The sequence below is a fragment of the Lepidochelys kempii genome, chromosome 2 (genome assembly GCF_965140265.1).
Source record: "Lepidochelys kempii isolate rLepKem1 chromosome 2, rLepKem1.hap2, whole genome shotgun sequence".
Lineage (NCBI taxonomy): Eukaryota > Metazoa > Chordata > Testudines > Cheloniidae > Lepidochelys > Lepidochelys kempii.
The window spans coordinates 233,546,167-233,564,808 of record NC_133257.1 but is presented as its reverse complement, the minus strand read 5'-3'; the positions used below and the strand labels follow the sequence as shown (position 1 = coordinate 233,564,808).

General features: G+C 44.4%; 1 protein-coding gene across 5 annotated transcripts in view; it reads left to right on the top strand.

The window, feature by feature from the left end:
- The window catches only part of DNAJC1 (DnaJ heat shock protein family (Hsp40) member C1), a 197,837-nt gene that overhangs the window by 13,271 nt on the left and 165,924 nt on the right, over positions 1-18,642 (top strand). The window contains exon 2 of one of the 5 annotated variants that reach the window (XM_073334217.1): positions 736-928. The exons of 3 other annotated variants lie outside the window; for them this stretch is intronic. In XM_073334217.1, the coding sequence (XP_073190318.1) occupies positions 926-928 (3 nt within the window). In that variant the 5' untranslated portion in view covers positions 736-925. The remainder of the gene's footprint in view (positions 1-735; positions 929-18,642) is intronic. One more of the 5 variants, XM_073334218.1, reaches the window with a different exon arrangement.

Genomic DNA, 18,642 nt, shown 5'->3' with positions numbered 1-18,642 from the left:
AACACAGTTAAATGTCTACTCAAAAATGAGAAGTCATTAAACAAAACATAGAGGGCTTTAAGGGTTATGTTACTTAGACTTTAAGGCCAGAAGGAATCATCCAATTATCTAGTCTGATCTCTAGTATATCACAGGCTATTAAATTTTACCCAGATACCCCCATATTAAGCCCAAAGATTTTAATAGAGCAAACCATTTCAGCCTTCAGGAAACTAAATGGTGTGCACCACAGGCAGAGAACAGGAGAGAACCAGATGCCAGCAATGTCTGAGTCCCCGGCAATGGCAGGACATGGATTAGGGTTGAGATGCCTAAATGATCCCAGCAGGTGAACCATGCTTCATTCTACAGAGGAAGGCAGCATGCTTCCCCACCCCCCAAGGTGCCTAACCTGGGGAAAAATTCCTTCCTGACTTTAAATCTGGTAATTCGAGTACGAGTATAGAGCAAGATACACTGGCTGGGCATCTAGAAAGGATTCTCTGTTTCACTTCAGAGCACTGGTCTACCCAGTCTGGTGTCCTCTGGCCACTCTGATTCAGAGGAAGATTAACCCCCCCCCCGTCCCCCTAAATAATACCTGAAGCCAATTCTGTGTTCGGGGGGTGGGGAGGCAGGGGCAGGGCGGAATTCTTCCTGACCCCTGCAGGTGACTGGCTGAAACCTTGAAGCATGAGATTTGATTATGGTGACATCTTAATGGAGGTAATACAGGCAATCCTTGTTTCCCCATAGTCTGTGAAGGAAAGGAGTGAACAGGGGACCCACGGATTAAGACTTTAAGGTCAGAAGATACTACCACAATCACCCAGCCTGACACACCCCTTCCTTCCATGTGCACGCAGGCTGCAGAATTTCTTCTTGAAGCTGGATTAAAATGTATCCTTTAAGAAGAGATTTGATATCTTTTTGAAGACTCCAAGTGATGGTGAGTTCACCTCCTGCACTGTTCCATAAGCTGTTCTAGTGTTTATTTAGCCTCAGTGCCAAGAAACTGCATCGTTTCAAGTCTGAATTTGTCTAACTTCATTTTCCAACTCTTAGATTTTATGCCTTTGTCAACAAGGTTGAAAAGCCCGCTCCACCCCCCATATCTTTTCCATGTGTAAGTACCAATACACTGTGATGAGTCATCTCAACCTTGTCTTTGATAAACTGAATAAGTTGAGTTCCTGAAGTCTTGTACGGCTTGTTTTCCAGCCCTTGGATCACTTTCGTGGCCTTCCTTTGAACTCTCTCTCCAGTATTTCCACATCCTTCTGGACATGTGGACAACAGAACTGGGTGCAACATTCTTGTAGTGGTCTTACCAATGCTGTGTACAGAGGCAAAATCACTTAGTTATTTCTACTTGATATTCACTTTTTTTTTAAATACATGCCAGGATCACATTATGCCCTTTTTGTTGTAGCATTGCACTGACAGCTCACATAATTATCCATGATGACCTCTAAATCTTTCTCAGTCGTTCCTTTCCAAGATATTCCCTTATCCCGTAGGTATCATTTGTGTTCTTGGTTCCCAGGTGTATTACCTTGCATTTGGCTATTTTAAAACCCATTTACTTAAGCGATTCGGGTTACTCTAGCAGTAACCTGTCCTTCTCATTATTTACTACTCCATTAATCTTTGTCATCTACAAACTTTACCAGCAAAGATTACCTATCATTGTCTAGATTGTTCATAAAAATATTAGGTAGTTGGACCAAGCATTGAACCCTTGGGATCCCCCGTGAAGTAGCCCTGCTCAATGGTGTTTCCCCATTAACAGCTACATTTTGAGGTTTGTCAGTGAGCCAGTTTTTAATCCATCTAATGTGTGCCCTCTTAATTCCATATAATGCAATTTTTAAATAAAAAATGTCTTGTGGACTAAATCAAATACCTTGGGGAAACCCAATATCCTCTATCAACACAGTTGCCTTTATTACGTGCATGGCTGCTGGAGCTTTTTCCCTTAATGGTATCTATAGGGCCAGCTCTGGCATCCCCTGGAGCTCGGTGCTCATGTGCTGGTCTATGGCTGCCGGGCCTGCACCCTCTCAGTTCCTTCTTACTGCTTGTGTTGGTCACTGGAACACCGTTTTCTGTTTTGCGATTTGAAGTGCTCCTATTGGTTTCTTACTCGTCAGTTCTTTTGTGTAGTTATTCTTAGTGTTTGATAAAGAAGTTAGAATAGTTAGTGGTCCCCTCAGGGACTGTGTCCCAGGCACGGGGCACGGTCCAGGCTTCAACCGTGTGCCGTCTGTCAGAAGCCCATGCTGGTGAGCAATCCTCACATAGGTCTAAAGTGTCAGGAGGAAACAGACGTCAAGGATAACATTTGTAAAGGCTTCAGACCGTGTACTCAAAAAGATAGACATTTGCCTTAAAGCCCTATTGATGGAGGCAGCATTTAGGCCAGCCTCAGAACTATCCTGTTCTGACTGAGTGCTGAGCACTTCAACCTCAGTATGGAGCGCTCCACTGGCATTGGGCTCACCTCAGCACCATTCACCATCACTGGTGCCGAGAAAGCTTCATAGGAAGCAGCACACTGAATGTGGGTGCTCCCCCGCATCGAAGAAGGATGGGAAAGGAGTGGCAGTCAAAGGACCGGTGTTGAGCCGTTTGCCTTTTGGGTGACTGGGAAGCAGCTTTTCTGCCTGGGGCTCCGAGCCCATTACGGGAACCACCGCTGTCTCCAGGGAGTGGTAGGGGTCCCCTATGCCTGATGGTGCCCTCAATGCTGGAGGTGTTTCAGGCACCCAGAGACCTGATGGTCCTACTGGTGCCGCCCACACAGTGGCACCTTCCTTCAACTGTGGAGCCAGTGAAAGCACCCCCCTCCAAAAGGCAGCCCTCTATGGGCCTGCCTCCGTGGTCGCTCGGCTAGTGCCGTTCTCTAGTGTCCTGGCACTGGTCTTAATGCCTAATTTCCAGTCTCTGGCCTTGCGTCATCGATCACCAGCCTCGCAGCATTGGTCCCTACCTCTTCGGTACTGACCACCCTCCTCTCTGCACCAGTCGCTGATGACTCAGCGGCGGTCACTGTCTCCCTGACACCGGTCTCCAGCACCTCGATTCCCGACTCCATGTCAGTCCACAGTCTTGGCACCAATCCCCATGTATGTAGCATCCATTCCTGGAACTGTCAATGATCGCTTTCTCCCCCGGCATCACTCCCCATCATAGCTAGCAGAAGGAGGCACTGACAGCTCTGCCGTGGTCCCCAAGGGAGGAGTCATCCTCGTAGTCAGAGGGGAAGTTTGGTACTCACCCACAGAAGCACCAGTCGTCGTATGTGCCAGTCTTCGGTGCGGGTGTCTGGTGCCTGGGACAATGGCTAGTACATTGGCCATATTGGAACCCACGGGGAGGTTCCCATGATGCTGGGGCCTTACTCCCATCAGTCTTCGGCAACCATATCAGAAAAACAGGCCATGGCACTCACGCTCCCATACAGAAACCAGACTCTGACTCCGATCCTGGTAATGAAGTCCAGGTTTCCCTGGTGGAAGAAAGGACCTCTGGCCTTCCCCCGGTGCTGCTATCATCCTCTTCATCTCCGAACAAGGTGGTCACTGGTCCCTCTGACCCACTCCTGCAAAATGACTTTCAGGCTCATCAGGAGCTCCTCAGAAGGGGGCTGCAAACCTAGGATTAGAGGCAGAGGAGCTCTCTGAGCCCACTGCTAGCCTCTTCAATATACTGGCGGACGCAGCATCCTCTAAGGTTGCACTGCCAGTTCAAGAAGGGGATTGAAAGTGGTCAAGATGGTTTGGCAGACTCCATCCCCAACATCGAAGAGGATGGAAAAGAAGTATTATGTTCCATCCAAAAGTTACAAGTACTCACAGACTCCCTGGATTGCTGGTGGTATCCGCTGCTAATGACCAGGACAGGCAGGGTCAGGCAAGCACGACTCTTAAGAACAAGGAAGCTGGACTTGTTCAGGAGAAAAATTTATTCTATGGCCAGTCTCCAACTCAGAATCTACAAAAAGCAGGCGATGCTGGGGAGATACAACTATAATATTTAGGACTCTGTAGCCAAATTTAAGGATTCCTTGCCGCAGGATTCCAGGCAAGAATTCCTGCCCATCTTAGAGCAGGTGTTCTCAAACTTTTGTACTGGTGACCCTTTCACATAGCAAGCCTGTGAGTGTGACCCTCTCTTATAAATTTAAAAACACTTTAAAATATATTTAACACCATTATAGATGCTGAAAGCAAAGCGGAGTTTGGGGTGGAGGCTCACAGCTTGCGCCCCCCCCCATGTAATAACCTCATGACCCTCTGAGGAGTCCCCTTCACCCCCAGTTTGAGAACCACTGTCTTAGAGGAAGGTAAGACAGGCCAGAGCCTTCTTCCAGACAGCACGGGATGTGGCAGATTCAGTGGCCAGGTCAATGGCCTTGGCGGTGCCCATGCAATGCAGCTCATGGCTGCCATCCTCAGGGCTTCTCCAGGAGGTTGCAGCAGCCTATTCAGGACCTTCCCTTTGAGGGCACAGCTCTATTTTCAGAGCAGACAGATACCAGGCTGCACAACCTGAAAGACTCCAGCGCCACACTGTGCTGCCTGGGCTTGTACATGCCGCAGGCCTCCAGGAAGCATTTCCGGCCACCTTCACCAATGAAATTCTCAGGTCCACCACAGCAAGGTCCCTATAAGAGAAGAGACGGAGGGTTTAAACACCGCCGACCCGACCCGTCCTTGATGACCCAGTTGGGCCCCACATGACACTCGGCAGGCATTTTTGAGGTTGTGCCTCAGGACGGAGTTCCAGTCTTGCCCCAGGATCCATCCCTCTGTTTATTTCTGAACCATTTATCTTTCTTGCTGCATGGGCCCGAGTTACCTTGGATCATTGGGTGCTCAACACCATAGCAGCTGGCTACACTCTGCAGTTTTCTTGCATCCCTCCCTCCCACTCCCCTTCCTCTTCAGGACCCTTCTCACAAGCAACTCCTCATCCAGGAGGTGGAATGCCTCTCTATGTCAAGAGGGCATGGAGGAAGTTCCTGAAGATATGAGGGAGAAAGGGTTTTACCCCTAATATTTTCTAATCCCGGATGCCAAAAGGAGCCTCAGACTCATTCTAGACGTGAGTTGCCTCAACAGATATCACAAGAAGTTGAAGTTCCACATGGACTCCCTAGCCTCCATCACCTCTGTGGGTCTGGTACGCCACCCTCAACTTATAGGATGCCTATTTCCACTACCAATTCATGGCACTGTCCTTTTGCCTATCTTCTGCTCCAAAGGTCTTCACTAAGTGCATGGCGGTGGTGGCCACTTACCTGAGATGTTGAGGTACCCATACCTCGACGACTGGCTTGTCTGAGGCAGATCACAAGCCCAGGTCCAGCATGGCCTTAGGTGGCTCGCACCAAAGTGTCAGGAACTGAGCCTGCTTATAAACTAACAAAAATCAGCTGACTCCTGCTCAAAGGATAGAGTTTATAGGAGTGTTGCTTGACTCTACACAGGCCAGAGCCTACCTGCTAGAGTCCTGATTCTGAGCTATGTCAGACCTCATCATGCACATCAGAGCCCACCTGCTCACGATTGCCCGGGTATGCCTCAAGCTGCTTGACCACATGACGGTGTATACTTACGTTGTTCAACACGCATGTATATGGCTCAGACTTCTGCAGACATGGCTGGCATTGGTCTACGCTCCCGGCAGGCACAATTTGGACTTAGTGGTCACAGTCCTATTGAACGTCCTGTCATCCCTAACTTGGTGGGCATAACCGCAATCAGTCCTGGAATGGGTTGTCTTTGTAGCTGCACTCCCATAGGAGACCTTGGACTCTGACACTTCAGACTTATGGTGGGGAGCCCACCTCAGCAACAGCAGTACCCAGGGCCTCTGGTCCCAGGAGGATCACTCCCTCCACATAAATGTCAGGGAGCTCAAGGTGATATGCTTGGCCTGCCAGGCATTTCTCCCCTACCTAAAGGGCAGAGTGGTGCAGATCTTGATGGACAATACAACTGCAATGTTTTACATCAACAAGCAAGGTGAAACCTGCTTGTCGGCCTTGTGTCAAGAGATCCTCCAGCTGTGGGACTGCTGTGTGCAGCATGCCATTCATCTTGAGGCGTCGCCCTCTCGGGCACTTGAAACACACTGGCGGATCTCAGCAGGTCCTTCTCGCCACAAGTGGTCACTCCACCCAGAGGTTGTCAGTATGATCTTCCAGACATGGGGGACTCCTCAGATGGACATATTTGCGACAAGGCAGAACAGGAAATGTCAGCAGTTTTGCAGAGCTGCCAAAGGCTCTCTGTCCAATGCCTTTCTGCTCCCATGGACAGAAACCTTGTTATACGCCTTCCCACTGATAACCCTGATTCACAAAGTCCTACTTGAAGGTTAAGAGGAACAAAGCGAAGACAATCCTGGTAGCTCCAGCATGGCAACGTCAGCACTGGTTCGGTACGCTCTTGGACCTCTCAATAGCAAACCCATTAGAGCTCCTGCTCCAACTGGACTTGCTCTTGCAGAACCAGGACTGTTTGATCCATCTGAACCTAGCGTCCCTACATATGACAGCATGGCTAAACGTGGAGGAGCAGGCCTGCTTAGCAGAAGTCCAATGCTTTCTGCCTGGTAGCAGGAAGCCCTTCACTAGGGTGACTTAGCTAGCTAAGTGGAAATGTTTCACCTGTTGGGCTGTGGGATGGGGTCTTCCTCTCTTCCGGTCATCGCTGCAATCCATCTTAAACTGCCTGCTTCATCTCAAGCACCAAGGCCTGGCCCTTTCATCAATCAAGGTCCACTTAGTGGCTATCTCGGCCTTCCACCCGCCAGTCCAAGGTAGATCAGTCTTCTCTCACAACCTGATGATCAGATTCCTGAAAGGTCTGAGAGACTATACCCACAGGTTTGTGATCCTGTTGCTTCTTGGGACGTAAACCTGGTGCTGTCAAGGCTCACGGGTTCCCCCTTTTGAGCAGCTGGCTTCTTGTTCTTTGATGCTCCTCTCATGGAAGGTCTCCTTCTTGGTGGCAATCACGTCAGCCTGCAGGGTATCTGAGATTAGGGCTTTGACGTCTGAACCCCCTTATACGGTGTTCTACAAGGAAAGGTTCAGCTATGCCCCCACCCAGCTTTGTGACCCAAGGTGGTGTCACAGTTCCATAATCAAGACATTTTCCAACTGGGTTTCTTTCCAAAGCCTCACAAGATGAATGAGGAGTGCCTGTTACACTCTTTGGTTTGATCCTCTTGATGTAAAATACTAAGGCCTGCCTAACATTCATTCTGTAAGTTGATGCAGCTCTTCATTGCAGTGGCAGACAGGATGAAAGATCTGCCGGTGACCTCTCAGAGAATCTCCTCGTGGATAACAGTCTGGATCAAATTCTGCTATGAATGAGCAGGGGTGTCGCCAGTGTTCTGACGGCTCATTCTGTCAGAGGCTTTCCCAGTACAGGTACTGATCCAGGACATCTGTAGAGCCTGGTACTCTGTTCATACTGTCACATCCTGCTATGCCATCACCCAGCAGGCCTGGGACAACACCAACTTCAGCAAAGTGGTGTTGCAAGCAGCCCTTCTGTGAATTCCAAGCCCACCTCCAGGGATACTGATTGTGAGTCACCTAACATAAAATTGACATGAGCAAGCACTCGAAGAAAAAATGGTTACTTAAATTTCATAACTGTTCTTTGAGATGTGTTGCTCATGTCCACTCCTTGACTCGCCCTCCTTCCCCTTTGTTGGAGTTGATGGCAAGAAGGAACTGAGAGGGTGCAGGGCTGGTGGTGCCCCATATACCAGCGTGTGCGTGCAAGGCTCCAGGGAATGACAGAGCCGTCCCTAAAGGAGAAATCTCCGGCAGCCGTGCACGTGGGCACTCACACACATAACATGGAAAGGACATGAGCAACACATCTCAAAGAACAACACTTAGAAAGTTAAGTAACCATTTTTTACAAGGTGGAGGGAGAAAAATTAACATCTGAGGATTGCAGCAAGGACGGTTTAGGTTTGACGGGAAAAACTTCCTAACTGTCAGGGTGGTTAAATACCGGAATAAATTTCCGAGGGAGGTTATGGAGTCTCCATCATTGGATCTTTTTAAGAGCAGGTTAGACAAACACCTGTCAGTGATGGTCTCTAGATGATAGTTCTGCCATGAGTGCAGGGGACTGGACTAGATGACCCCTTGAGGTCCCTTCCAGTCCCGCGATTCTATGATTCTGTCTTTGTATCAAAACTAACATACTGGTTCATTGCCCCCTGGAGTGTGCAGACTCCAGATCAATACCATACATTTCAAAGACTTCTGTGCATTTATGCTTCTGCCCTCATCTGATGGGAAGACAAGTTGACAGTGCCTAGGCCGTGAGCATTGATTTTTGGCTGAAACACACTGGGACAATTCAGGGTTGACACTACTTGGTTCAAAGTCTTCCAAATATTCATACCCCTTGTTCTTGTAGTGGAACTGTGCCGTGACCACATGGGACTAAAGCTCTGCCTTTTGAAGTGACTGTATCAAAACTACTTGCTTCAGGCTGTAAATTTTTGGCAAGGCTCTGTGATGATGTTGGAAGATGTGATTTTGAGGGATTTAAGAAGTCTAAATCCTCCCGTACTGACTCTTGGCACAATGGCTACATCATTACAATTTCAATCTGCTGGTGCTCCTCCATGAGATGACTGTCTGTCCATATACAATAGATAGGGTGTGCATTGTGACCCTATCTATTTGATGATGGGCTCCAGACCATAGAACATCCAGCTTTGTAAAGATATTGGGCTGAAATCAAGTAACAGTTGAGTGCCTGAACTATCAATCTTCAGGCAACCAGGACTGATGGTATTAGTAATGAAGCATTACAGAAAGTGCTCCAGAACCTCTGTTCAAGCTAAGTCCCCTGCGTGCTGTTCAAAATAAGATTTAAGTAGGACTTGAGCTGTTCATAGGCCTTGTGCTTAACCCTCTGCACAAGCATGTGATTCGAACAATATTTGTGCAAAGGTTAAAATGGAAGCAGATGACTGACTGGAATGGGATATTGAGCACCAAGCTCACTGTTTTGTATTCAGATATCAGTACAATAGAATTATTCTCTTATTTCATCCTCCTCTTTGTGTTCTGAATGTAATATTGGGTATTGAAAATTCCAGATTACTCAGAGTAAATAATACAACCCTTCAGTTCCTGGCATTAATGTAAAAATAAAGGTGAATAACATTTTCCACAAGTTGAAGCAAAACTGGCAATGAACACTTTCAAGTAGCTGGTTCAATATGGATACTGTGTTGGAAGACTGTTACATAACCTCTTCTGAATATACTAGAAATGGTGAAGTAAAAATACCTAAAAACAAAGACTTTTAAACATGCTGCAATGCTGAGTGTTAATGCCCTCTGTCAATCCTGGTCCAAATGACTGGAGTCTATTACTATCTCACAACCAAAGGACTAACTTCCTTTATCTAAAATAGAGGCCTGTTACTTTTGGTGCTGAAGGTCTTGGGTGTGATCCCTGTTGGTGACCATGGTATCTGGATAGGCCACACTATCTTTTTTGATGTACATTGTTTAATAGGTCTAAAAAAAATTTATTACTGAAAATCTGTGGTAGTTCCCAGAGACCCTATTCAGGATCAGAGCTCCATTGTGTTAGACGTTGTACAAACAAATGAAGAAACTGTCCCTGTATAGCACTTTAATTCCAAAGTGCATGTCTGGAGCCCATGTGCAACTGGAATGCTAATGGCTAAGGCACTGATCTTTCAAACTTGTGCAGAAAGGAGTGCGAGGTTGTTGCTTTCTGGCTCAAGCGTGAGTGGAGACTGTGTGGATACAAATAACGTTTAAATATTGGTAGCGTGCTGAGTGGAAGTTGGTGTCATGTGCCTTGCACAATCACTTTTTTGAGTGCAAGTTGAAGAAACGATGTGGCCAGGTAATGGGTGTCAAGATGTGTGTGTTTAAAAGTGATTTTCCTTATGCAAACGAGGTGTCTAGCTACATTCTTCTGTCCTTGATCTAATTCAGGGTACTGAAGTAAGGGTAACTTGCTGGCCAGGCAGCAGCGTTTTTATTAATGCATCATTGGTTTTCATGTGGCCTTCAGCTGCTTATCACTTTAGATCTTGTACTTATACACACAACGCTGCACACTGCTTTTTGGAAAGGAACAAGTCCTATGTAAAGCAAATCTCTAAGGCCAGGTCTACACTACAAAATTGTCGACCTAACTTACTTCAGCATAAAGCCACCTCAGTAATTACATTGCTTGGGTGTATCTGCACTTCGCTGCTTGTGTCAGTAGTGCTCGTCCTCACCAGGAGCGCTTGCATCAATTGTACTATCTGTGTGGGGCATTGTGGGATGGCTCTTGAAAGCCAGTAATGGTTGATGTAAGCAACTCAGTGTCTACATGACTTGACTTCATCTACCTTAACTCCACCTCCACCAATGGTGCAGAGTCATTAAGTCAGCGTAGTGGGGCAGTTACATTGGTGGGAGTGGATTTAAGCATAGACACTTCCATAGGTAGGTCGACATAAGCTGCCTTGCATCGACCTAACTCTGTAGTGTAGACCAGTTTAAAGTTGCACTAGACACAAAGTCCAGTAATTAAACTACTTCACCTGGTGCTCTGATCTCAATCCTCACAAGTATTTTTCAGTTATGTGCCCAACCTGTATTTGTGCTAAACCAAATATTTTGTCTACTGTATGCTTTTTGACCAGGATGTAGTAACAGCCTGTATGTTCGCATTGAAAAATCTTAAGAAAAGCAATTAAATTTGCCTTTTTTTGTCAGTAAATTCAGCTAGTGGCACTGACATTCAATTTTTGCCCCTAAAACGTTCATATTTGATTCTCATTAATTCCATGTCAAGCTCTATTTTTTTAATGATGTTTTTCTCACCTCCAGTCCTGCAAGCTCAGCCTATGATCAGAAAACTAACTTCATCGTTGTGTGAAGTCACTAGTTGTAGATTATACATTTGTAACCTTTGATAACTAAGAACTTTGCTGTATGAACCAGAATGGAGTCCCATTCATTTACACATACACCTTCTCCCCTTCCCCACTCCAAGTCTCTTGCCACTCTTTTTAATCAATGGGGAGAACTGATCTTAAATTTTCAGTTCTGGAGAGCTCCTCTGCTTTCAAAGGTGTGTTTGTGTTTTTTTTAAATAGTTGAAATTTGAGGTCGGGTGTCTGATGTCAGAAATAGTGTATGCATTATGGGGAACTTGTAGAATACATAGTGAGCATTCTCAGTGCTTTTGCTCCATATAGATAGTTTACAGCGACTTTAACAAATGTAAACACGCTAATTTTTATAATCAAAAACATTTAGGACTTCAGTGGTGGATTTTATAAGACCTATTAAATTGGGTTTGTATAAAAAAAAAACCCTTGTTGCTTGTAAGAAATTCTTCAAATGAAGAAACTCGTGTGTCTCTTTTCATATTAGCAAGTGCTAGGGCTTATTGAGGCCTTCATTCTTAAAGGAACAACAGTCATTTGAAATCTGATTGATTTAAGGTTTGAAAGTTCCATATGCACCTCTGATTCTCCCTGCCAATTGGTTTGTTCATAATATTATCCTATTTTTATAAATGTTTTTCCGCTCCCTTCTTGCTGTGTGAAAGACCCACAGAAACAGGAAACTGACTATGCCTAGGAATCCAGTGAAACTAACTAACTAAATGCAATTAAATAACAAAGTAAACACAATTTTAAGAATAGACTGTTTTTGTCCAATCATAATATAGTGCTACTCTTCAACCATATGTGGCAACTTTTTCTTATCAGTGAGACTTAACAGATAAAAGCGACTCCATCAGTTTAACACTGCCTCCAGAACATTTTTGAAACACTTTGTTTTGGAACACTTCAGCTATCTCCCTTCCCTTCTCCCCCCACCCCCTTTTCCCTGGGTTATTTTCTTGTAAGGAGACTTACGTGAAAACCTGATCTTCATTACTTAAGCAGCAAGAGCAATTGAACCTCTTATTCTCTTGGAAGTAACCTTTGACCTTGTAATTAGTTGCAGGAAAAAACAGCTTCTGGATGAGGAATGGTGATTTATGCTACTGGATTGTGCTAATACTTCCTTTTATTTGTGCTCCCATGATCCCCCTTAATATGCTTCTGCTTGTATCACTGGAACCTTCATGTACATGCCTATACTCAGACCTAAAACAACTCCAATACAATCCTGCACCCACTGTTTTATAGATGCCCGGAGGAGCTTCTGTCCCTTGGCCCCTCTGGACAGTCCTCAGCATACCCATATCCCTAATAGGTTCCAGTTGCTCCAGGGTTAAAATTCTCAGATCCATTCTTTGTTCCCTTTTGATGAATGATGAACCTTTTAGGCACCATCTTGGAAGCTGATTCTAGTACCTGAGTAAATTTAATTTTTTTGAAAATTCACATTTGTTTCTATACTTTGTTTATATTTTTTGGAGTTTAGATGTTAGGAAGTACTTATTTCATTTTAGCTTTAAGGTCAATTACTTTTTGTCAAAGAAGGGAAAAACATCTAGAGTAGAAGCATTCCTTAGATGAATTGGTGTATAAATGGCTCTGCTAAGAGAATAACGAAGAGTCTGTTGTGCTGTTATACACATGAGCCAATAAGGAACAAGGGTAGAAGTAATTCTAAACAACAAAGATTTTGCTATTATGCAAAATAGGTCTGGTATTAAAAACGGTAAGACAAGCAGAAAATTAGGGTAGAATTTTTTTAAATTGAATATTTTTCAGTGTTCCACAGGAACCAGTAGAACTTCAAAGCAATTTTTGTGGATGTTGAAGGCTTCCAATTTTGCTATTAATTTGGTGATTGTTCACTTTCTCCTCCCATTCTCTTGGCAGCACCACCTATTCCTTAAGTCTGTGACTGCTTCTATTAATAGTTGACTACCAAACGGGGTCCATGCTTTTCTAATGCACTGCGTGACTTTACCTCTTGAGCTTTCAGTTCATAGTTCAAATTCTGAAGTGTTCAAGTGCTTTTTTTCCTCCCTCCATAGAAGCTACGGTTTCTGGGTGTGCATTACATAAATGTAATGGATATAGTTTGAATGTATGACTTTTTATGCATTTTTTTCTGCCAAGAAAATAGTTTGTAACAGGATGTTAGGCCCTGATCCGGCAAAATGCTTAAGAAGCATGTGCTTAAGTGTTTTACTGGATCAGGGCTTTAGTTACTTTACTTTGATCACTGCCTGAAATCAATGTGTGACGGATATTCTGTCAGTGTTCCAATACCATTTTAATTCAGCTGCACAACTCCAAAATTCCTCATTCTGAACAGTGGCTTTAGAAAACGGTTTACGGTTGAAGAAATATAGGATCCATTGAAAATGAGATGCTTGGTTGCACTCTTTGGTTTTATGGCAGGTTATGACAGTGGTGACTAGTATCTAGTGAAGAAAGGGGAAAGCCAGTAGAGGCTGGGTTTTTTTCTACATAACTTATAATTCTGAAGCACCCTGTTTCCAAGTAAATAATACAGTGTTAAATGAGTTGAGGCAATACTGATGAGAAAAACAAAGTTTTGAACTGTGTCCATTGAGCTGACATAGGACAGTTGGGCCCAGTTTTTGTTGCAGTTATTGGCAGGGAAGGGGAAGACATGTCCCACAGACTAAAAATCAGAACTGGACCCATTTGTACTTGGTTAAATTTCAGTGCCTCAAACTGAGTATTTATGTGTTGGTTAATAGTTACCACTTAATTTTTTTTTTTTTTTGCCATTTGTGTCTATTTTCTAAGAGGGGTTTCAGACAGTCTTCCTGTCTTGGAGAGTGGACACTGGAAAAAAATACAATTATTTATACAATATTCTGCATTCTTCAGAATATGAAACTTTATTACTATTGTACAGGACTAGGAATTTAGGAATTACTGTACTGAATCAGACCATAGCAAGAGCCCGAGAGAGATCGCAGCCACAAAACCCATGGAAGACTTATATGCCTGTTTTGAAATGGAGGATAAGAGGGAAATATATTGACTGGCAAAGACCCATGATAAGAGAACTAAAGACATTGGTGAGATCAAAGTAATTAAGGAATTTTCACTTTAATCTTTAATCAGAACCAGATTAAGGAATGATGGTCAGATTCATTGTTAAACCTTTCAAATATAAAGAATACAAGGGAACCATGCCATATGAGAAAAACAAACCAGGGTCTAGAGGCATCAGTCTTAGAAGAAGTTGCAGAAATATTGAGCAACATGGAAAAATAAGAAAGCTCTTGGTCCCCTTAGCATACCAGCAGAAGTATGGAAGTGTCTGGGACAAGTAGGCATGAATTTCTACATACAACTGTTTAATTGCATCATGAGGACTGAGGAGATGCTTGATGTCTGGAGAGAGAGTATTTGAGTATCCATATTTAAGAGAAAAAGATCATACAATGATGTGGTAACTAATGTGGCATTAAACTAATGAGCCACACAATTAAGATCGGAGAGAAAATTGTTCATAAGAGATTACAGAGAGATGTAAAGGTCAGTGATGATCAGTTTGGATTTGTGCCAGGCAAATCAACAATGGATATGCTATCTTTGCATTAAGATTGTTTGTGGAAAAGTATAGATAAAAGAGGAAAACCTTGCACCATAGTATCCATCGATCTTTAGAAGGCTTGTACCACATTTTGAGAGAAGTCATCAGGTGGTGTATGACTAGGACCCTACCAATTTCACAGCCATGAAAAACGTGTCCCAGACCATGAAATCTTCCCTTCCCTGTGAAATCTGACCTCCCTGTGCTGCTGGAGCCTGGGGCTCCTAGCTTCTAGTCTCTGGCTGGGCTGGGGAAGGATAGGCGTTGTCCTTCCCCTGCATGGCCGCTCTTGGTGGGAAGACCAGACCTACCTCGAGAGGCAGTGCAGAAATGAGGGTGATACACCCTCACTTCTGTACTGGAGCAGCCTGGGAGCTGGGCTCCTGGCTTCCGCTCCTTCCCCTCCCTGGCCGCAGTTCCTGCTGCATCTCCAGGTGCAGAGCTTGGGGCTTCCTCCCCCGGTGGCTCTGCTGGGGCTGGGGACTTCTGCTTCTGGTGGCTGCAGCTGGGGCAGCCCAGGCTTTGGGCTTCTCTCCCTCCCCTCCTCCTTCTCCCTCCCTCTACCCGGTCACTCCATCACCCCTGGGGCTTCTTTTGGGGTTGGGGCACCCAGTTTTCTTGGGGGCCTACCAATTGGCCGGGGAGCCCTGCCTTAATCTGCCCCTGGCCGGGACTAGCAGCTAAGAACCCCTGGCAGCTATCTACCTCTGGGAACTTCCTCTAGCCTAGCCTTGAAGGCAGCACAGAAATGAGGATGGCAATCTTGGGACCCCCCCACAACAACTTTGCAACCCCCCACCCCATGATCCCATTTTGGGTCAGGACCCCCATGGTTAGAACACCATGAAATTTCAGATGTAAACATCTGAAGTCGTGAAATTGACCAATTAAAAAACCCTCTGGCTGTGAAATTGACCAGAATAGACTGTGAATTTGGTAGGGTCCTATGTATGAGAATGAAACAGATAACTATATCAGACTTGTCCAGGACACAGACGAGGGTGCTTTTACCACGGTTCGAAGACCATGGGGGGGAGAAACTGAATAGTTACTAGTAAGAGTCAGAGTGCATCAGGGCATGACACTTAGCCCTTTCTTTCATAAAATATTTAGAGCGTGGCACTTTTGTGTATGCTTTTTGCAGATGAGGTAGTGCTTGTGGGGGAGAGCAAAGAGGAAGTGGAAGAAGATTTAGAGAGATGGAGGTGCATATTTGACAGAAATGGCTTGAAAATCAGCAGAAGTACAACAGTATATGGTCTGTAGATTTGATTATGCCTTGCAGGACAGTGAGGCTGCAAGTCTGGCAGGGGCCAGCCACTTACTCAGGGCACAGAAGTTCAGGGACTTAGAGTTGATAGTACAGGGTAATGGTGAACTCAACAACAAACTTGAACAGGAAAGTCATGGACTAAATGGAGAGATCTGAGAGAGTATTTTTCAATTTAATAGGCATTTGCCTATCTACAAGATAGTAGTCAGGCCTGCACTTGTGTGGCTGTGAATGCCTTGCACTGAAGAAGAGACAGTAACAGATCTTGCATACAGTGGAAATGAAAATGTTAAGATGGATGTTTAGAGTTACAAGGATGGACCATGTTTGGAACGAATGAATTAAGAGAACTGTGAAGGTGGTACCAATTATAGAAACGCTGAGGGACTCCAGGCTTAGATGGTTTGGGCAAGTGAAAAGATTAAAATAATATATAGGAAACAGATGTTACTATCCACTTCTAAGTTTAAGAGAAGGACTGGAAGACCCAAAACTAGATGGATGGATGTCCTATAAAAGGATTATCTGTGGCGTTTCCGAGGAACTGCTTCAAGATAGACTGGAATGGAGAACAAGGACATGAGCTAACCCCATTTAGGCTATGGCTACACTCCAGAGCTTACAGTGGCACAGCTGCACCACTGTAAGCTCTCTAGTGTAGCTGCTCTAAATCGACAGAAGAGAGTTCTCCCATCAACTTAGTCCACCCCCTACAGGCCATAGTAGCTACGTCGGCAGGAGAAGCTCTCCTGCCAAAATTGCACTGTTGACACTAGTGCTTAGGTGGTGTAATTTGTCGCTTGGGGGGTGGCTTATTCACACCCTGAGCAACGTAAGTTATACTGACAAAAGTGGTGGTGTAGACATAGCCTTAGTTGGGACTATGTCTAGAAGAAGATGATCAGACACAGTCTCTGACAGTGCAAGTACCAGATGCTTCAGAGGAAGGGGCAAGAAATCCTGCAGTAGGCAAATAAGGGATAATTACCCCCCCCCCCCCAGCCTCCACATCTGTTAAGGCCTCTCCTAATCCCTAATAGAGATTTGTTTTAAAACATGAAGCAGGAGGTTTTATATTCCTTCCAAAGCCCCTTTGAATTAAATATGAACTCTGGATATTCTAGTTTTCCAAATAAATGTCCAGTCCCTCTTTAAATCTTACTAAATTCTTGGCCTCAGTGCAATGTCTAATTGTGAGTACAACAGTCTAATTATGTGTAGAGTGAAAAAAGTATTTCTATCAGTTTTTGAATTTCCTACCTTTCAATTTCATTGGATCTCTCCTTGTTCGTGTATTCCAGTACCTCTTTGACACATCAGTTTTTGACAACATAAGATAATCCAACAACAGTCAAACAAAATCTTCAGTGAATCATATCTACTGAAAATACTGTCCCAGTAGCATGCCTCTTCATTGAAGATAGCAATCAGGGAGCCTGTTCCCATTAGAACAGCAATGAGAAAGAAAAAGAATTTGATGTGGAAGGATAGGAGCAAATAAATGAGACAATATTTTTCTCTTTATTAAAAAAAAACAAAACAAAAACCACCTACTGTATATTTTAAAATTGGTTACTGCAGTATGCCCTACTACAGACCCTTCCTCCTCATATTTCATTTCAATAAGACCGTAAGAATTGCAACACTGGAGCATACCAGCCGTCCATTTTGTTAATTATCCTGGCTCTGGTGATGGTGGTGAACACTGGATGCTACAGTATAATAATGCAAAAAACCCTGGAGTGGACAATTATGAAGTAATCTGCCAATGAGTTAGTGGCTGGCTCATGACCTGAATCATGACGATTTACATCCTTCTCTAGCACTTGTGTTGTAATGTAACTATTGATGCTTTCATTGTCTTTGTAAGTACCCAGTTATTTTTGAATCCTAGTAAGATCTTTGCCTCAGTGGTATCTTGTGGTAACAAGATATTTATTGTATAAATGTATTTATTTCTAATGTGCTTTCTCGTCCCCAATTTCTAATCCATGACAGTAGCTAATTTCTAAGTCATGACTTTCTCACCCCATTTCCTTAATCTTTTTAAGGGACTTACTGCTTTTGAAAGACCTTATAAACTGTCAGTTGACTGTCCTGTAACACACAATTCTAGTATATTTGTCAGACATGGATGTGGGTGGACATGCCCAGTGGTTGGAGCAGGAGTCAAAATGGAGTCAGATGCCAGAGGAGAAGTCAGGAACTGGAGTCAAGGATACCTGAAGCAAGGCAAGACAGGAGCAGGGCTGAGGCGAAGGGTGGAACAAGGTGCGGGCAAGGCTGGGAACAAGCAGGCACAGGAGCTATCACAGCTGTGGGCAGTTGCCAAACTGCTGGTCTTAAGAGTTGGCCTGCTGACTGTTCCCAGTGTCTGTAGCCAGTTAGGCAGCCTACTACAGGCCAACTGTGCTCATTAGGTTGCCCACAGACTGTCTGTGTTGCAGGACCTGACTTGACAATCAATATTGGTAAGACATGATGGTCCTTTACAGAAGCTGTGCTGGTTTGTCCTGTCACAGGTGTCGTAGAATTCTGTTTTTTAACTCATTTCCATCAGTTGTTCTGGAACTGATATAGGGTTGACTGGTCTCAAATTGCTAAGATAGTCCTTAGTACCTTTTAAAAAGATAAGTACAATATTTGCTGCCCTCCAATCCATTGGTATTGTGGCTGATCTTAATCTGTGATTGCATATTTTTGCAAGCAGCTTAGGCATTTTATCAAAGACTTCTGAACAGATTTAAGAATTAATATTGTCCAATTCTGGTTACTTATTTTTTATCAATCTCTTCTAATCCTCTTTGACACCT